Genomic DNA, 18591 nt, shown 5'->3' with positions numbered 1-18591 from the left:
ATAGACATTTTGTATGCTGTGACGTAAGAAGATATTTTTGGGGGCAAAGTTCTTTTTACTCAACAAGACTTCTGTAAAGGGTATAACACATTGCAAATTGTATAGGACTTCCCGCATGTTTGATCATCTAGTACAGATTCAGTTTCTAATTTTGGAAAGTCCCCTTGCCCCCATTATGCCTTGCGAGTCATGTCCATTTTAACAAAACCCAACAATGGGGGAAGCCCCCAAACAATTTAAATCAGCAGGAAAAGAAAAACAGACACCCCCTTTCTGACCCGCCCTTCCCTCCCGCCCTCCCTGGTGGTAGTGGTGTAACAACGGAAGAACGTGTTTGAACACTCAGGTTTGAGCTGTAAAGAGAAGCAGCACCTTTCTCATCAATATTGGGCCTTCCTTACTAAATTGGGGCACTAAAAACGGGTTGAAGGTTCGTTAGCCTAAAACTGAAAGTGGTGCACAGCTCTGACAGAAGGGGGACATACTGCCAAAGGGAGACCGTGGGATAGGAAAGTAATCAATTGGCCCCAATTGTATTAAAAGTTGTTGTATTCGTCCCTGAAGATGTCCGCCATCCATTCCATGGTGAGGATGTTCCAAAGACGTGAGTGCCAGAGCGATATCGCAGGGGCCTCCTTCTTTTTCCATGCTGCTGCGATAGTGATTTTGGCCGCCTCAAGGCACGCCCACAGGATAGCTTTGTCTGCCCTCGTCTGGTGCTCAAGATCAGGGTCTCTAACTCTATAGAGGTTGGAATGGGGTAACCCAGCATATCTTTAATATATTAAAAAAATATTGTCCCAAAAGATTCGAATTATGGGGCAATCCCACCAAATGTGACGAAAATCCCCAAGAAGGCCTCATCCACGCCAGCATAACTCAGAAGTGTCTGGGAATATCTTTTTGAGCTTGGAGGGGTATAAATACCAATCAAACAGGTCTTTTAATGGGCTGCTCTCAAGGACACTGAATGATTATGCTTGGATATGTCTGCCCATATATGATGCCAGTCCTGTTCTGCAATGTCCCACCCCACTAATTGTTCCCAAAACGATTGATAGCGTGTCCGTGGAGCATAAATTGTTGATAATAGCATTGAGTAAAGTGGAGAGATCACACCTTTCACTGATCCAGCACTCCGCATCCATTGTTCTATCTGTGTACGCTCTCTGGTGGCTGCTTCTCTCATCTGTGGCTAGGAAACCCAGTGTTTGAGTTCGAGATAGTGATAGTGATAGTGCTCGCTATTCGGAACCTGAAATTCCCGTTGGCAGCTCGCAAAAGTTAGTAACTTAAAATTATGGAATAGGTCGGAGACCCTCAAGCATCCTCCCTCCCACCACCCATCAAACGGGCCTTCCCGCACTGCAGGGGGAAAATCTGGGTTGGAGTGAATGGGAGTAAATGGTGAGGGTAATGTAGTCCACCTTTCATCTTTCATGACTTCGCCCCAGACCTTAAGAGTACTGCGTGTTGCGGTGCTGATGTAAGTGTTGGCCGGCCTGTCCTTTTTCAGTTTCCAGAGCACATCCTATATCGTCCTTCCCACTATAACCCTATCCATGTGGAGCCAGTGTTTGTCGGACTCTCCCATGGACCATTCCACAATCAGTGGTGCCGCTTTGTTATATAGTTCAATGTCCGGGAGAGCAGCACCCCACTCCTTCTTGGTTCGTCATAAGACATGGGATAGAAGCCGTGCCCTGCCCCCTTGCCAGATGAATTTAGTGGAGCGAAACCGTGGTAGTAATTCACGGTCCAAGTCGACTGGGAGTGCCTGGAACAGGTAGAGGAGCTTGGGGAGCAATGTAATTTTAATGTCATTTATCTGCCCAAGCCAGGAAATCAATAAAGGCTTCTAGCGTTTAAGCTCTTGCTGGACCTGAGGTAGTAAAGTGGGATAGTTTGCTTTATACAGGTTTGCGATGTTTGGAGTGAGTTAAATGCCTAAGTATTGCAGAGAGCTTTTGGCCCATTGGAGGGAGGTTTGCCCTCGGAGTTGCTGAGCCTCCCTTTCAGAGACTGTAAGATTCAGAATGTAGGATTTTAACAAATTACTCTTAAAACCTGAAGCAAGGGACCAGGATCCGTGAGTATCATCAGAATATCGTCTGCGAAGAGCGAGGCCTTGTGCTCTGTACCCACAAAGTGGATGCCCTTAATCCCTGGGTTCGCTCTAAATTGGGCAGCCAAGGATTAAATGCTGAGAGCAAATAAGAAGGGGGAAAGAAGTAAGGAAGAAAAACGACCAATCCACCCTGTCAAAGGCTTTCTCTGCATCTAGCCCCACCAATATCGCTGGGATTTTAAATTTGGAGACCTTTTCAATCAGGTGTATTGTCTGCCATATGTCCGTGCATCTGTATGCCTTTTATGAAGCCAGATTTATCAGAGTGGATTAGTGTAGGCATCAAATTCTCTATGCGTGAAGCCAATATTGCGGAGAAGATTTTGCCGTCTAAGTTTAACAGTGCTATAGGCATGTATGAGGCGCAATTCTGGTGGGTTTTCCCTGGTTTAGGGATGACAGTGACCACGGCCACATCCATAGAGGTCGACACCGCGGAGTCGTCCGCTATAGCATTTAATAATGCTGTAAGGTGAGGGAGGAGGTCTGCTGTGTATATTTTGTAGAAGTGTCCTGTCAAGCCATCAGGGCCATGGGCTTTGTGGAGTTTAAGCTTCGCGATTGCCTGTCTTACTTCGTCGGTCGTGATGGGTTTGTTTAATTGATAGCTCTCAGCTGGTGAAATGTGGGGGAGAGCTAAAGAGTCTAGGTATTGCTTTTGCCCCACTGTGTCGGAAGGTGAACCAGTGTAAAGGTCCATATAGAATTGTCCAAAGATGTGGGCCTTGGACTGGTCTGAGTGAGTCAATGCACCATTCAAATCTTGTATGCCCCCAATATATTACCGCTCTCTTTTCTCGCATAGCTGTCGTGCTAAGTGGGAGCCCACTCCCCCCCCCCTGCTCGTAGGATATCTGCCTGAGTCTCGGCAATGTACATTCTGTCCTATTTGTATAAATCGCCTTAATTTTCCCCTTCAGAGAACTTAGTTGGTGCTGCAGCACTCGTGAGGGAGCAGTCTTATGGGCCTTCTCTACCTGCTCCAGTTCCACCTCTAACTCTTCTCGTTCCTTAGCCCTTCGCTTAATTAGTGTGGAGTTTAATTGAATACATTTGCCCCTGATGACTGCTTTTAAAGCATCCCAATTATTCTGAGGAGATGTGGCTTGGGGCTGGTTCAGTTCGAAATATTCGGAAATGCCAACTCTTAACTCATCCCTCAGTACCCTATCCCTAGTTACTGAGAGTGGGAAATACCATCTTGGAATACCCTGCTCCCTGTTTCCCCAAGAAAGGTTAATAGTCACTAGGCTGTGATTCGAAATTGTAATCGTGGGCTTTTTTTCTGCCTGTAAGGAGCCTAGCATGGATTGACTTACGAATATGTGATCTAGTCTAGAATAGGTCAAGTGGACATATGAAAAAAATGAATAGTCTTTAGTAGTGGGGTACAGTGATCGCTATGCATCTTTCAGGCCCAAGGCCAGCATTTTCTGCTTAAGACCCTTGGGGAAGTTGCTAGTAACTGCTCTGTGGGGGTGTGTACTGTCCAACTCGGCATGCCACGTGAGGTTGAAATCCCCCATAAGCACCACAGGGCCCTCCGCAAAACCACTTATCTGATCTAGGACTGAGCTCAAAAACATCGCCTGTCTTGTGTTGGGCGCATAGATGGAGATGAGTGTGCAGAGTCTACCTCTTAGTTTCCCCTTCACCATTATTATCCTGCCATCCCTGTCTGTCTTGATATCCACTGGTTGAAACTTAGCTGCATTATGAAATAAGAGTGCCAGCCCCCTCTGTTTGGAGTTAGCCGCTGACCTATTCATTAACGGATAGCTTCTATGACGGAGTCTAAGTCGACTTTTTAAGGTGCGTTTCCTGCAATGCTACAACGTCGAACTTGTGATCTGCAAGATATTTCCAGACTTTTTGCTTTTTAAGGGGCAAATTCAATCCTTTCACTTTCCAGGAGGCTAAGGAAACTATTTTAAGAATATCCGTCTCCTGTGTCTCTACAGTCTAAGCCCCGTATTCCTTTCCCTCTGTCTCGTCCGCCTTGTCCCCACTCTCCCTGGTGCCCTCTCTGACTCTGGATGGAGTGCCTGTATTCTCTACGCATCTGAAGTGCATAAAAATTCCCCTGAAGTTAGTGGTACAGGCTCTGCGTGATGCTTTGGTTGAGGATGAAGACGGCGAGGACTAAGCCGCTGGACACCGCGGGGCGAACACAGAAGTACGCCATCATGCACTGTAGTGGAACCATCCAGTTCAGTAGAGCGAAGCACACACCTTAGCAGTTGCCAGGGGGGGGGGGGCGTTGGGGGGGTTAGTTATAGAGGGGGTTGGGGAGGGCCGGAGGCCGTTGGAGGGTTGCTGGTGGTGGCCTGGATCTCCTGGGACTGGGGGCATTGAGTGGCGGGCGGATTGAGTGGTTGGAACGGCCTGGCACGAAGCCCAAATAGCCTAGAACAGGCCCCGACGGGGGCGACTACGTTGATACCTTGGAGATGGCTGACGGGACTGTTGTTGTGGGTGGGGGGGTAAAAGCAGATACTCAAAACGACCTTTCGCCAGGGTCCCAATGGGACGTACACTGTGTTGTGCTCCTCCGGAGCGTTCTGATATGCCGCCCGGCCTCCGGGATGCGGGCTGAATGGCTGTGTACAATTGTGAACTGTTACTGGTGGGGGGGGCCCACAAATGTACTGGCTGATTACTTTTTTCCTGCTGTTTATAACTCTGCAATAAAAATATATTTAAAAAAAAAAAAAAAAAAAAACCACCACCAGGAAACCCCCCCCAAAGGAAAAAATAAAATTGTCCCTGTAGAACCTTATGCTGCAGAGCCAATGGGCTCTGATTAAGTTCGAACTTGAATAAACAGCATATGGTAACGGGCATCATGGTCATAGCCCGAAACCACGGTTGCCGGCTGCTTAATGTAGAGAATAGCCTCTATGGATGCATGGACCGGATTCCACGGCGACAAAACATCGTAAGGGTTGTGTAGAAATTCTTCTGACCCTCTCTCTTCGCACATATATCGACAGGATGCCACAACAGAGTCAAGGAGAGTTTCTCATCCCATCGAGAATCAGCATTTCTACGTTGCCTTTATCTTGGGGTAGGTTTGCCTTTGGAGAGTGTGCGCCACTGCCTTGCCTTTCCTTGCGGTGTCTCTGGTCCCGTCTTAGGACCCTGAACACAATCATTGGCTAGGATTGGTGGGCCCAGAATGAGTAGACCGTCTTCCCCATCTGTGATGTGTCGTGATGTATTATTAAATTCAAAAGCAATTCCAAAGGGAAAGGTCCATCTATAACGGAAATTGTCTTCTCGCAGCTTCGTTGTTATTGGTCGCAGTTGCTGTCTGCGTGCCAACGTGGAGGGGGCCAAATCCTGGTAAAGTGCAAATTTATATCCTTAAAAGGAGGTCTACTCTTTTTTCAGCACCACCTGTAGGATCGCCTCCTTCGTCGTGAAAGAGTGCAGCTTGACTAGTACACCCCGTGTGCCCCTCCGATCTCCCTTTTGTTGGTTTCCCGTACGATGCACCCTGTCAATCTTGATGTTCAGCTGGCGTGGGCTCAATATCTCAGTGAAAAGGCCCTCTACAAAGGCTCCCAAATCTGGTTCCTCCGCTCCTTCCTCCAAATCTCGGATTCAAAAGTTCTCCCGTCGGGATCTATTTTCTAAGTCCTCCGTCTTCATAAGAACCTGGGCGAGTTGCGACTGGAGATCATGTTGTGTTTCTTGCAGCTTGGCCGTGCTTTCATCAAGTGCTTTTGTTTGGTCTTCCAGTTCTAGCACCCTGGATCCCGCAGCGTCTACATCTTGCTGGAGAGAAGAAATGCAGCCAGAGAGGTCCGACTTCAATTGGTCCAGAGAGGCCTGTATATCCTGCTTTATCTCCGTGCACAGTTCTGTTTTAAAGTCTCGCAGTGCTGCCACTAGGTCATCTCTGGTAAGCGCCATTTGTGTAGATTGCTCCCCTTCGTCGAGTGCTGGTCCTTTTTCAGCTGACGCAAAGTAGTTGGAGACCTTGTTTGATACTTTTTTTGGTGGCATAGGGGCTGCGACGCAAATCTGTCCTGTGAAGTGCGCAGCTCTCCTTCCAACTCGTCGGTCCCTCGTGTAAAATGGAAGCAGGCAAAGACTTGCTATTGGGTTGCTGTGCAATCGGCAGCAAAGCTTCCAGGAATCAGGCCAGGACAGCCATCTTAAGGTCAGGCAGCCAGAATGTGCAGGTCCGGGCTGAGGGACACGCCGCTGTTTCAACATGCAAATCTCTTGGTGTGGGTGAGGCTGTAGCAGGACTGAGTAGAGAAACGGTTCCATTACCAGTCTTTCGCGATGTGGAGACCCTCACATGAACACTGAAATCTTGCTCTGGGTGCCATTTTAAGGTCAGACATTGCCTTTGCCTTGCCCACCTGTAAGCATCTCAGTCACAATCTTCCCCCAGGACGGGACGCTGCTTGTGGGAAACCCCTGGATTACCCCAGCTGACCATTATGATGTGCCCCGGGCCTCACTCACCTCCTGGTCTTGTTGTCAACATCGAGGAGATCCCCCGCAACGTTGTCAATCACTGCACGCCTTCTTCCCTGTCGACACCGGGATACTCGGCATGAGCACAGGAGACTAGCTCTGCCTCTCTAACTGGCGCTGTGTAGGTTGGAAAACTGCTCCAGTTACTGATGCTGCCAGTGCAGCCTCTGCGGGTCCATGCCGTTCTGGAATCCCGCTTGAGAAGCGGCTGCGGTGCTATTTTGTCCCCGCTGCAGCGTGCGGCCTCTCGAATTAAATGCTGAACAACTATTGTTGCGCTGCAGAGAAGGTTTGCTCCAGGCTTCCCATTGCCACACGCCACCCTCATGATGTGTTCTCTGCAATTATAGCTCCTCCACACAGACGAATCTGTGTCCGGCAGGACCTTGTCTCCGGAGCTGAGGTGGATCACATCCTCTTAGCCACTTTGCCTGGCCACGACCCCAGTAAGAAGATATTTTTAACATATTGTGGACATTGAGGGCATTACGGCGACATTGTTATCAGGTTGCCTTCACTTGCATATTGCAGGCTCCATAGAATCATAGTTCCCATACCTGATGGAATGGCCATTCTAGATATATTGTCGTCCTCTTAGTCATTATTTTGGCCATCTCAGGCATAACGGTGTCAATCTCTAACTTATGGAGTCAACCCTTGGCTTCTAGAGGGCATAAGGTGTTTATGGCTGACATTTGGAAATTGCCATGCATGCTTGTCTTGCGTAACATGTAAGATGGATTCTGTCCATATGACTAGGTTATTTGTATAGTGCTGAATATACCTTGCTGGGGGTGTTCAAGTGCATGCTCACTTGTGTAGCACGCTACACTCTATGGGTGTCTGGCTGGAAATGTGTTGTCCTTGCTTTGAATCTATGTGGGAAGTAGATCACTGCTGTATATGATGATCCCTGAGGTGCAGTTGTCATGTTATGGTACACACATACTTGATGAAAATGACAAGCTGGTATTTGGGCTCAACCACGTGGACGTACACAATAAGAAAAGTTAATGTTTCAGAGATAGTAATATTCAAAAATGTACAAGCTTTTGTTTGGGAGACTCTAGTGTATTTATGTAAAAGAAAAGCTTGCACGTGTAGGGTCTTAATGGCTTGCTACACTTGCTTAATTGCTCTCTGCCATTTGCAAAGTGATTTAAAGGGGAGTGTACTTTATTTTTCTGTTTTCTCTTGCTGTGAACCACTACTTATACATTTAAAAGAAAAGTATAAGGAATTGAAAGAAACATTATGACCCTAAATCTAAATAAACACAAAAAAAATTATGACCCTAAATCTAAATAAACACTGAGGTTTCCCTGTTATGGTGTGTTACCTGCATAACTCCTCTCCAATGCACTGTTCACAACTTTGCACATGGCTTCACACGTGACATACATGGTATCAGAAAGCTTATCATCAAAGACACCACTGGAAATACTGCATGTGATGAAATTAATTGTGTAATTATAACCAGTGATATTACCAAGACCTCAAACCTTGCCATCCAAACAGATGTTTTTGCAAAGAAAGTATAGATATAATGGCCACTAGTAACATAAGTCATTATTGAACACGCAGCCATGAAACAGCAATGCACAAATGAGGATTATATATAGAGATGAAATGTTGCCATATCAGCTATTTGTATTATTGTGGGGTGTGGGATTCGGCGGGCCGGAATAACAGGCGGGGAGGCCAGATATAGTGCGCTATGTTTAGCGAGTTTTATTGTAGACACAGGTAGGTGTGGATTATAAGTCTCTGAACAAAAGGGGATCGATGGTGTTCTCTTGGGGAAGTCCGAGGTAGAGAAGACGTCCGGTCGGTGAGGGAAGGGAAGAGCTCCTGCTGCTGGGCTGATGTCGTCCGGATGGTGTAAGCCTTCCCTCTCTGTAATGCCGTCGGGTCTTTGACTTCGGTTGGTGAGCCTCGGAGGTTTGGGGCGAGAGAAAAAATAGAGGACCGTTAGTCTTTCGCTCCTCTCGGGATGTACAACTATCACCGACACCAGGAGGTGGGGATACAGAAAGTGGATAGTGAGGGACGGGTAACACGGGGAGGTGGAAGAGGCCGAAAAATAGGAGGGGAGACCAAGGGTCGACAGGGTGCTCGAGGTGTAGGAAGGTGGGGGTCTATCTATAGATATATATACAGTGCTCTCGTGCTCAAGTAGGTGCAGCGCTATACTATTTACACTTAATTACAACTATCTACAAACGGCACACGGAGATGGATGACGGTTACTCACGTGGCCCGCCGCAACTCCCTGGTGAGTTGCGGCCGCTCTCCAGCCACCTCCTGAGGACTCCACCAGTCCTCAGACCACACGTCGCCGTCGGCGTCCTCCTCCACTTCTTCCGCTTGGATCTCCGACTCCTCGTCTCTCTCTCTCTGCTCCGGTTCCTTCCTTGCTGCCTCCTGCCACAAGTCCGCGGGTTGGAACCTCCTTCGTTGTGGTTCGCTGGTTTTTATATCTTCCGGGATGTAGTCGGGGGCGGGACTTCCGGGTTCATGTAGGACTGCATCCGGTTGTCCGTCTTCCGGGTTCTGACCTCGGTGACCCTGCAGAGGGAGAGATAGAGAAGAAGTCCTATGGAGAGGGAACAAGTCATCATCTATGTTAGACGGACCCCTCCCCGCACGAGGATGCCTCTTCGCTACGGCAGGTACGGTGGCCTTTCCACAATTATATTTATATTTAGAAGAAAGAGTGTGGTACCAGACCATTACAAAACGTACCTATTGCAGCAGGGTCAATACTGATTTACACATCGCTGGGTCTAATCTGGAGTGGCATGTTGGGCAAAGGAACGAATGGCTGGAATTCTACCCTGGGCGATTGCCATTGGTTAGACTTTTTGCAAGCATCCTCTCATCATCTTTTGTGTGTTTTGATGTACCACCCGAAATGGCCAAAGGCTTGCCCAGGCGTGGGTCGCTTGCTCACTGTGGCAACGGAACCAAGCTACAAGTGACTGAAATGCACCAAACAGAGAAACATCGGTCTTGGTTTGCTTATATTCCAGGTCAGAGAAGATCTGAGTTGGCAGTGGGGCTGGATTGTTCCTATTGGAACAGAGCCAAGACTGATTTGCCTTTTCATGGGTCTAATCTGAGGTGGCATAATGGGCAAAATAGCCATGGATTGAAATGCTACCCAAGAAATTGTCAGTGTTTAGACTGGTTGCAAGCATCCTCCTATCACCTTTTGTGTGTTTGAGGTACTTCCCTAAGTGGCCATAGATTAGGTATGGGCGGAAAATCCGTTCCGCTCGCGGCTTTTGCGGATTTTCGGGAAATCCGCAATCCGCGAGATTCGCGAATCTCCCGCAAAATCCGCAAATCCGCGAGCAGCGGATTTTGCTCGCACTGCTCGCACTGTTCGCGTGAGTTCGCGGCTTCCCAGTACAACTTCGCGCCCCGCGAATAAGTGCTAAATTGCAGAAATACGATCTTAGCAAAACTGAAACTACTTGCCAGGTTCAAAAGTTCAGGCTCATCATTAGTAGCCATTTCCTGTAGTGCTTCCTGAGGGGCCCCTCCAGAGTTCAGTTGCCAGTTGCAACTATTATGTGACCCTGCTCTGAACCTCAGAATAGTTACACATATGCCACAAAGGTCCTGAATTACAGCTAAGGGAGACAAGCAGGAGCCAGGCTGGAAGTTAAAATCCATTAATCAGCCCCTAATTCATTATTGTCAGTTGGGGCAGGGCAGGTGTTGTAACTAATTTTGCAACAATGAAAGCACTTAGCAAGTGCAAAAGATCACTAATCAGGGCGCACTAAGGAAGCAGGTGCCAGCTAAAAAAATATTCTGTGACACATTAATCAGCCCCAAATTAATTCAGGTCACTTGAGGCAGGGAAGGTGTGCTTTGCTTTGCCGAAAATAATGTACACTGGACAACCAGAGGGTGTGGTGATGAAACAGAGGGTGGCATGGGTGGGCCAGAGGGTGGCATGAGTAGTCAGAGAGTGGCAGTGGTGACAGAGAGTGGCAGTGATGAAGAAGAGTGTCCCAAACAGGCTGGACACGTAGAAACAACAAGTTTGCAAAACTTGCGACCCGACAGGTAAGTTCGCAAATTGCGAAATTGTAAAAACCCTCGCGAACTGGCAGAAACACGGGCGAACAAAAAAAAAAAAAATTCGCGGGAATTCGCGGATTTTGCGGATTGCGAGTTCGCAAATCCGCAAAATTCGCGAACGCGAGATCCGCAAAATTCGCCCATGCTTACCATAGATATGCCCAGACGTGGGTCTCTTGCTCACTGTGATACTGGAACCAAGCTACACCCGAATGAAGAGCCCCAGTCAGGCTGAAGCGGGTCTTGGGTTGCTTGTGCTCTGGTTCAGAGAGGACCAGGCTTGGCAGTTCGGACTGCATTTTTCCAACTGGAGCAGGGTCAAGATTGATTTGCATATGACTCAGACTAGTCTGAGCTGGCATTGTAGGCAAAAGAACCAACGGTTAGAATGCTAGCCCGAGTGATTGCTAGTGGTTAGACCTACTGCAAGCATCCTCCCATCACATTTTGTGTGTTTGATATGGCAAGTACAACCCAGACATTTGACTTTTAGTGTTAGCGATCACAAGCAGTCACGGCTTCTCAGAGAGTTTAATGTGGGGGTATAACAAACTCAACACTCAACAGGTACTGAACACATATTAGCTTGATTGTCTGTTCTAGTGCTTATCTTTATAAAACTTGATTTATGGTACTTTAATGCACCATAAAAAACTCAATACTACACACTATAAAAGTTAAAATACTCAGGGCCTCATTTATGAGAAATGACGCATCGCTGTGCACACTCCTTGCGACATTCCTGATGCGTCATATTTAATATATGACGCATCATGTCGCAAGGAGTTACAGATACGTCAGTATTTCTGACGTATCTGTAAGCGCAAAAGTGACGCATTGCTGGAGTGTGTCACAAAAGTGATGCAACTCCAGCAATGCGTCCTTTCACATGGGGCAAGCCCCATGTGAAAGGGCCTGCATCAGTCTTACGCCTGCTGGGAGGCAGGCGCAAGATTTTGACGCAACAGCGTCCTAAAAGTGACGCAGTGAAATCTCATAGATTTCACTGCGTCATTTCTACAAACCTTCCTTGCGTCAATACGCCCCCCTTGCATACATTATACCTGGCGCAGGTATAATGTGGCGAAGGGGTTTACAAAGTGACGCATCTACCTAGATGCGTCACTTTGTAAATATGGCGCAACAAGGCGCATTTTTTACGCCACCAGCGGCGTAAAAGTGACGCACAGCCTCATAAATGAGGCCCTCAGTCTCTGGTGTAGAGTCCTTTCTTTTGTTGAGCATGACTCCTCTGCTTCCTCTTGCACCTCCCTTAGTGAGGAGGCATGCTGGTGTTAGTCACAGGCACTCTCCTCCGTTAGGCAGTATTGTGTATTCAATCTGTTAGTGCTGAAAGCTTATCAAATATATGAGTCCACAGTAGGTCTTGATCCGGCCTACTACACTTCATTTATGGTCCTCTCTTTTGGGGGAAAATATGCCAGACGCAAGTGCGTCAGCCTGCAACGCCTGTCTCATCCTCGACATCCCACGAACCAGCCACATCACCGGACATCTGAGAGACCTTCACTGGCTCCCCGTCAACAAAAGAATCACCTTCCGCCTCCTCACCCACGCACACAAAGCCCTACACGACCAAGGCCCGAGCTACCTCAACAGCCGAATCAACTTCTACGCTCCCAAACGCCACCTCTGATCAGCCAACCACGCCCTCGCCGCCGTCCCCCGCATCCGAAGAGCGACTACGGGAGGAAGGTCCTTCTCCCACCTGGCCGCCAAGACCTGGAACTCCCTCCCGACCGACCTGCGCCTGACCCAAGACCACCTCTCCTTCAGGAAGAAGCTGAAGACCTGGCTGTTTGAGCAGTAGCAGCCCCCCCCCCCCCCCCCCCAGCGCCTTGAGACCCTACGGGTATGTAGCGCGCTATATAAGTGTCACTGATTGATTGATTGATTGATTGTCTCACAAGTGATGCAGGGCCCCAAGGTTTCGGGTAAACTATAAAGGATGTAGTTCTGTCGTTTTTTTTTTAACCATAGCTATAAAGTCCCTTTAACCTGTTTTTTTCTTTTTAGCAAACCTTTGGTTTTTTGCAGCAAATTTCTAGATTTTCTTAATGTAACTTAATGTCTTAGAAATTAACCCAACTATAGCATCACTTTAACCTTTCTTATTATCAGTGATTTTTGGAAAATCATATTGTAAACTGGACCAACAGACAACCCTTAGCATGCAGCCAAGCCCAGTTGGACAAAACCTCCAGCTGTGCACAGTGGGGGTTGGCCACAGCACCTAGCCTTCAGCTAGGCCCTATACCCAACCCCCACGCCTAGCCAACCCCTACTACACATAGACTTCCCGTTTGTATACTCAACACCCTTTGTCTTCTCCCTTTTATTTAAATTGTTTTTATTTTCCTGGGTACCTTGATACTGCTGTATTACCTGCTTTCAAGCCTCCACCCGATTATACTGTGTTGCCGTGCAAGCATTATTGGTGAAGCTCACACTGTGCCACAATACTTTGGTGTGAAACTTGAGCAGCGGCTCCCCTCAGAGTATCGCAGTACATCAGTGGGGTTTGCTGGCTTCTGCAAGAGTACCACTGTACCTGATTTTTGTTTCATCACTAGGGCTTGCATCTTGGGCCCTCCATTCCCCACCCCAACAAGTGCTTGGAGGTCAGGGTGCCAATACTCTGCCCTCTTATGTCCGTTTTGAAAAACGTTTTCAAGACATGGAGATCGAGTCTTGAGTCCTCTAATGGTTACCTCAACATATTCTGGAGCTGTTGGGGCTTGGCCAATCAGATCATGCGGTAATGTGATACAATCTCAGATACTGCTGTACCCCAGTGACTGATTGGAGAACATCTCCCTATCTGCACAGGTAGAGTATTTCATAAATGTTTGGTAATACGGGAGCCCTGCGGGACACCTGCTGTATATAACTGTTTAAGTATCTCTAACTTTTCAGGACATTAAACTCTTCATGACCACCGAGTACCTTTTTGAATGCAAATTTTGCAAAAAATGTTGAACTAATCACACTAAATAACGAAAAGCATTCTTTCTGAGGTAAGTAAAAACATTCTGGCAAATTTTGTGTAATTTCATTCAGCCATTTTTTCCATATTGGAGAGCAACATGTTTTTTATGGGAATAAACATGGGAAATCAATGTTTTGTGACTCACCCCCTTTTTTCTTCATCCCCTCATGATGTATCAGTTGGAAACTTTCCATGAAGGAGTCGAAGTGTGTGAACTTTGTTTGGAAAGTTTCATGCCGATTCATCAAGGGGAATCAAAGTTATGATGTACTATCCTTTTGATTTCATGCAATATACAGCTAAGCAGGCTTATCATTGAAAATAATAATTATAATTACAAAAGGGATGTTTTAACAGTTCTACCTTTTTCCTTCTTATACCTTTGATGACGTAATAACTGTGATGGTAGTAGTACAGAAGTTTTTTTCTCTATGTAAAATTGTATAGAGGACATACGCTAGCAATCACTGCAACAACAGCCTTATTTGTGCATCATACTGTATGTAAAAGAATAGTATTGATTTTATGCATGAGGTTATCAATCAAGCCTTACACAGTCACTAATTTATCACTAATGTTGTCAATTAAGGTACCATGTATCATGTACATCTAGGTATAGATTGATGGCTCACCATAAGTGATGGAATGCAGTGACTTATTATTATTCGATTTTGTCTTTTTGTTCTGTTCTTCTATAATACCAAGCAGTTACTGATATAAGCAGCAAAAGTTTGTTTTTAAGAGTTTTCTTAGAAAACCTTTTTTGTACTTAAAAAATAACTGACTCCTTTTTTCACTTCTGATCTTTCCTTCTTCAGGTAACCAGGGAGACGACAGCGGAGCGAGGGTAGCTAGCCGGCGAATCGTAATTCCCCCTGGTGGCAGATCCAATATAACATCCCTGAGCTAAACATACTAGAGTGGGCTGAAGGGTGGGGGGAAAAGGGCGGGGTATTGGTGATAGAACCACATTGGTGCAATGGTATTTAAGAAGGAAAAAAACAAAAAAAATGAAAAGAAGTCAGTGTGAAGAATCAACAAGCCTCAAGCCTTATCTGTCACAAATACAGTTTGCTACCTAGCTTTAAGGATGTTGTTTTTGTTTTTAATGCATAGCCTTAATTTTTCATTATGCACAATTGGTTCTGGTGCATGCTGGGTTACTCCAGCATATCCTGAGGCCAGGGACTGCCCATTAACCTCTGTTTGCCGATTCTGCGGGGCACCAGAGCTCTGTCTACTAATTAGTCCGTCTGATTGGCCGGCTGCCACTCTTCTCTTTGTTCTGTCTGTGGCTGGGTTCTCCTGCGTTGAAGCCCAGTAGTGAAGTGCTCCAGTATGTGAGAGAGGCAATGTAGATGGCCCCGTAACCTGTCTCGCAATCACTACCTTCCAAGTCATCAAGGGTCTCCATAGTCACACAGAAGCTGATTTCCAACGACTTAGGTGTTTGTGTTGACGAGGTATCCAAAGACCTCTCACGTCTGCTCCCCCCCACTTTAGTAGTCCACTATTTCTACTGATGCTGAGATCTTGAGACATACCTCGACAAGATGACTTCCAAAGAGTACTCCCTGACGCCCTGTTTTCTGGGGGCCTGTGCTTTGTGTGTCATTTTATAGTCTTCCTGCAGTGCAAAGTCACCAGCACTTGGTGGTGTCAAAGTGGATACATGTAAAATCTTCTATTAAATCTAAGAACACATGTCTATAATTTGCTTATGAGCAACACTTTGACTATGCTATTTCTAATGCACATTCCTATTTTACTTCTTTTTGTTTCTTACCATCCCATTTTCCGTCCCGTACTCACCCTGCCAATCACAATCACTCTAGAAACTCGCTCTAGGTTTCAAATGTGGACCGGTCTATACTTAGACTGAGAGATTCCCCAAATGGGCAATGCCCTCAAAGCACTGGTAGGGCAGTGGCAAAGCCATTAGTTACTCATTGTAATAACATCCATGCCCCTCCCCCACACTGGCCGCGGTCTGGATAATCAAAGTTAGCAACTTTTATTGGCTTCTGAAGCAAAGTCATTGTTTGAGGAAAAGATGAATAGGTTTTATGAACATGCAGGGAAGTCGATCGATGAAAACTATCCACCTGTACAGCTTCTTAAAAAATATGTTATTTATTCTACTGACCTAACTCTGAAACTATTTGGCCAAAAAGACAGACAAGCTAACCATATACAATACATTCCAGCATGGTGAGAAATTAACATCTTGATATGACTGACCATCTCCACCCTTTCATACATTTCCTCACAATTATATATTATGAATTTTTTATTTTCATACCACTAACATTCTTGGATCAACCACTTGTTTCATTTGCTAGATGGACACAATCAAGAAGCACCAGGGCACGTAGTTCTCAACCCAAGCCATGAAATCCTCTCCTCAACAGTTAACGTTTCTGTTTCTAAGTCCTGCAATATGATGGTTTTGCGTGTTAGCAGTTGAGACAAGCATTCAATCAGAATAAGAAATGAACCTCCTTCTCACTGATACCTTTGTTATCGAAGTGGGCATTGAGTTGTGGAGGACACTACTCCTGATTAGGTACAGTTGTGGTATTGTCATTTCTCGATAGTCCCAAACAAACCTAAAGAAATTCTTAGGAATAAAGAGCATAGTGCTCACACAAAATAGACACAGCAGGATTCAGGTGACCTGGATATGCAAGCAAGAAACAACTTAACCAAATTAGTTCTGAAGAAATAAGAAACTTGCTGAATTTAGCATGGTTCTCAATTTGCTAAGTTTGGGAATGAGGCACTACTTCTCCTGGAGTTCTCACAACTGGGATTCAATTTCACTTCGCTTGAACATACTAAGGTATTAAACCTAAAATCAAGAGGTTCTTACCGCTGTTAAGAATATCTCAGGGTTGTGTAATAATATCCCATCTCTGTGCCAGAATACTCTATCTCTAGGGTGTAATTTCTGCTATGCAAGCCTATCCCAACAATACGTCTGCATATGCCATCATTGTCTTTCTGCGAGAAATGTGTCACAATGTGCCCCTTTCCCTAACTGTGCCAAACTATTCCATCATGGGTACAGAATGTTATTATTATTAAACCATCACAGATGCAACCTATTGAAATTACACCAAGATTTGCCATAATTCTGCTGGGAAACTGCCACAATTCCCCCCATTGTGCCAAAATATGAACCCTAAACCCTGTGTCTATACAATATATTTGAAGTCTGTTTTCTGTATCTATTGGAAGAGGAATTCACTTGATCATTGGCGTAGTGACAGGTCAATCTGTAGAATATCATGAGCTTGGCATGACTTACATGACACTTCAGCTCATACAAAAGTCAATTTGAATAGCAGACCTTCTGCTTGCCCACTTAGCGATTTTATTATAAGGGCATATAACAGTATTATACAGGGGCTTTTTGTGCTTCTGCGGCATTGAGATCTCATGCGTAGTGGAAAAAAGGAAGCCACAGCATCTTAAAAGTTATTCACTGGAGATCTTGGGTTGTGAGGAGAAGGCAGAATTTAAGACCATGGGGACAGCAACCTTTTCTGCCATTTTGCCACACTATTCTGCAAGGTTCTATCAAGTGGAGTGTCTTGAATTGCATGGTATGTGAAAGGAACGTTCTCAATTAGCCCTTGAATGAAAAGATTAAGGATTCCTCCAGTTGTCTTCCTGTTAGAACACCTGGGGAGGGTTTGGAAAACAATCAATGGCCTAGTCTTTTACTAATATTTTGAAAATCCCTTAGAATGCGGTTCAAGACAGGAATATCGTCAGAACCCAGACATCGCTCGTGCAGCTTGATCTCTCCATCCCACATCCATTAAGGTTTCTCCACCTAAAATCCCTTTGGCAAAATACAGAAACCCTCACAAACCCAGAAATTTGAGACATCTGTGCTCCTGCATTTCAAAATCCCTCTTATTTTACCATCGTTTTTTGTCAAAATACATTTTTTGAAAAGCTATTGGTGCATTTTAAAGACAGAGTAGGCCACACTATCTCTAAACAGCCTGAAGCCTTCCACTGTGCCAGTCCTCCTAGCTGTACGATGGGCCCTATTAGAAACAGTTTGTGGAAAGTAAAGCTTGAAGAAACCTATGTATGTCATGACAACTTTGTTGGAGTGTGTTTGGGGGACGGGTTTGGGTGTGGGAAGTCAACTTCTTAATGTTACCTGTTACAGTACTTGGTTATTAAAACATTGTCCAACAACTTGTTGCCTGATTTTATTTGCATGTATTGCACTGGAGCCTCAAGAAAAATTGTAGTCCCTTCTTGGAAATCTTGCTATAGTAAATAACAGTCCTGTCATGACTCTGACCACCACATTAAATGCTTGGCCAATGGAATTATTCTACAATTCAAGACCAAATAATGTTTCAGGCTGACTAAATTTTGGAGCAAGAATAGGGACATTATGCGGAATAATGCAGCACATTCTGTCACAGTATTATTCTGCAATTTTAAAACACATGACTACTATTTTGGCAAACATTTCAGCATATTTGTAGTTGTTAAGGAAATAAGTAAAGAAATCAGCAACTGTAAGGTAACTAGTTAACCACCTGCAAAGGGCCTGCCTCTGCGTTATGCTAATAGGAAGCTTGGTTTAATAGGTTTTGATCCATCTAAAGTAAAAACAATTTGATTTTAATGTGCGAATTACACAGTAAATGGTGGATTACGTGGCAAGTATAGTAAATTCATGAATATGTGGGAAACACTGCAGCTGCAGAATCACATGCTTAACTGTGGCACTGATTAAATGGAGAACTCCTGCACCATCAGGAGTGTGACAAAGCCTCGCTTTGATGAATCCAATCGCTCTGCAAGCTAAACACTGTTCTTTTAGTGGCTA

The 18591-nt window shown here is 45.6% G+C and overlaps 1 protein-coding gene across 2 annotated transcripts in view; it reads left to right on the top strand.

Moving 5' to 3' along the window:
- Positions 1-17945, top strand: part of DPYSL3 (dihydropyrimidinase like 3) — a 332011-nt gene extending 314066 nt beyond the window's left edge. For both annotated transcript variants that reach the window (XM_086931567.1, XM_086931568.1), the window contains exon 14: positions 14546-17945. In XM_086931567.1, the coding sequence (XP_086787693.1) occupies positions 14546-14637 (92 nt within the window). In that variant the 3' untranslated portion in view covers positions 14638-17945. The remainder of the gene's footprint in view (positions 1-14545) is intronic.
- The last annotated feature ends 646 nt before the right edge of the window (positions 17946-18591 follow it).

The sequence above is a fragment of the Lissotriton vulgaris genome, chromosome 7 (genome assembly GCF_964263255.1).
Source record: "Lissotriton vulgaris chromosome 7, aLisVul1.2, whole genome shotgun sequence".
Lineage (NCBI taxonomy): Eukaryota > Metazoa > Chordata > Amphibia > Caudata > Salamandridae > Lissotriton > Lissotriton vulgaris.
Note: the sequence above shows the minus strand (reverse complement) of the source record. Positions and strands in the feature narration are given on the sequence as shown.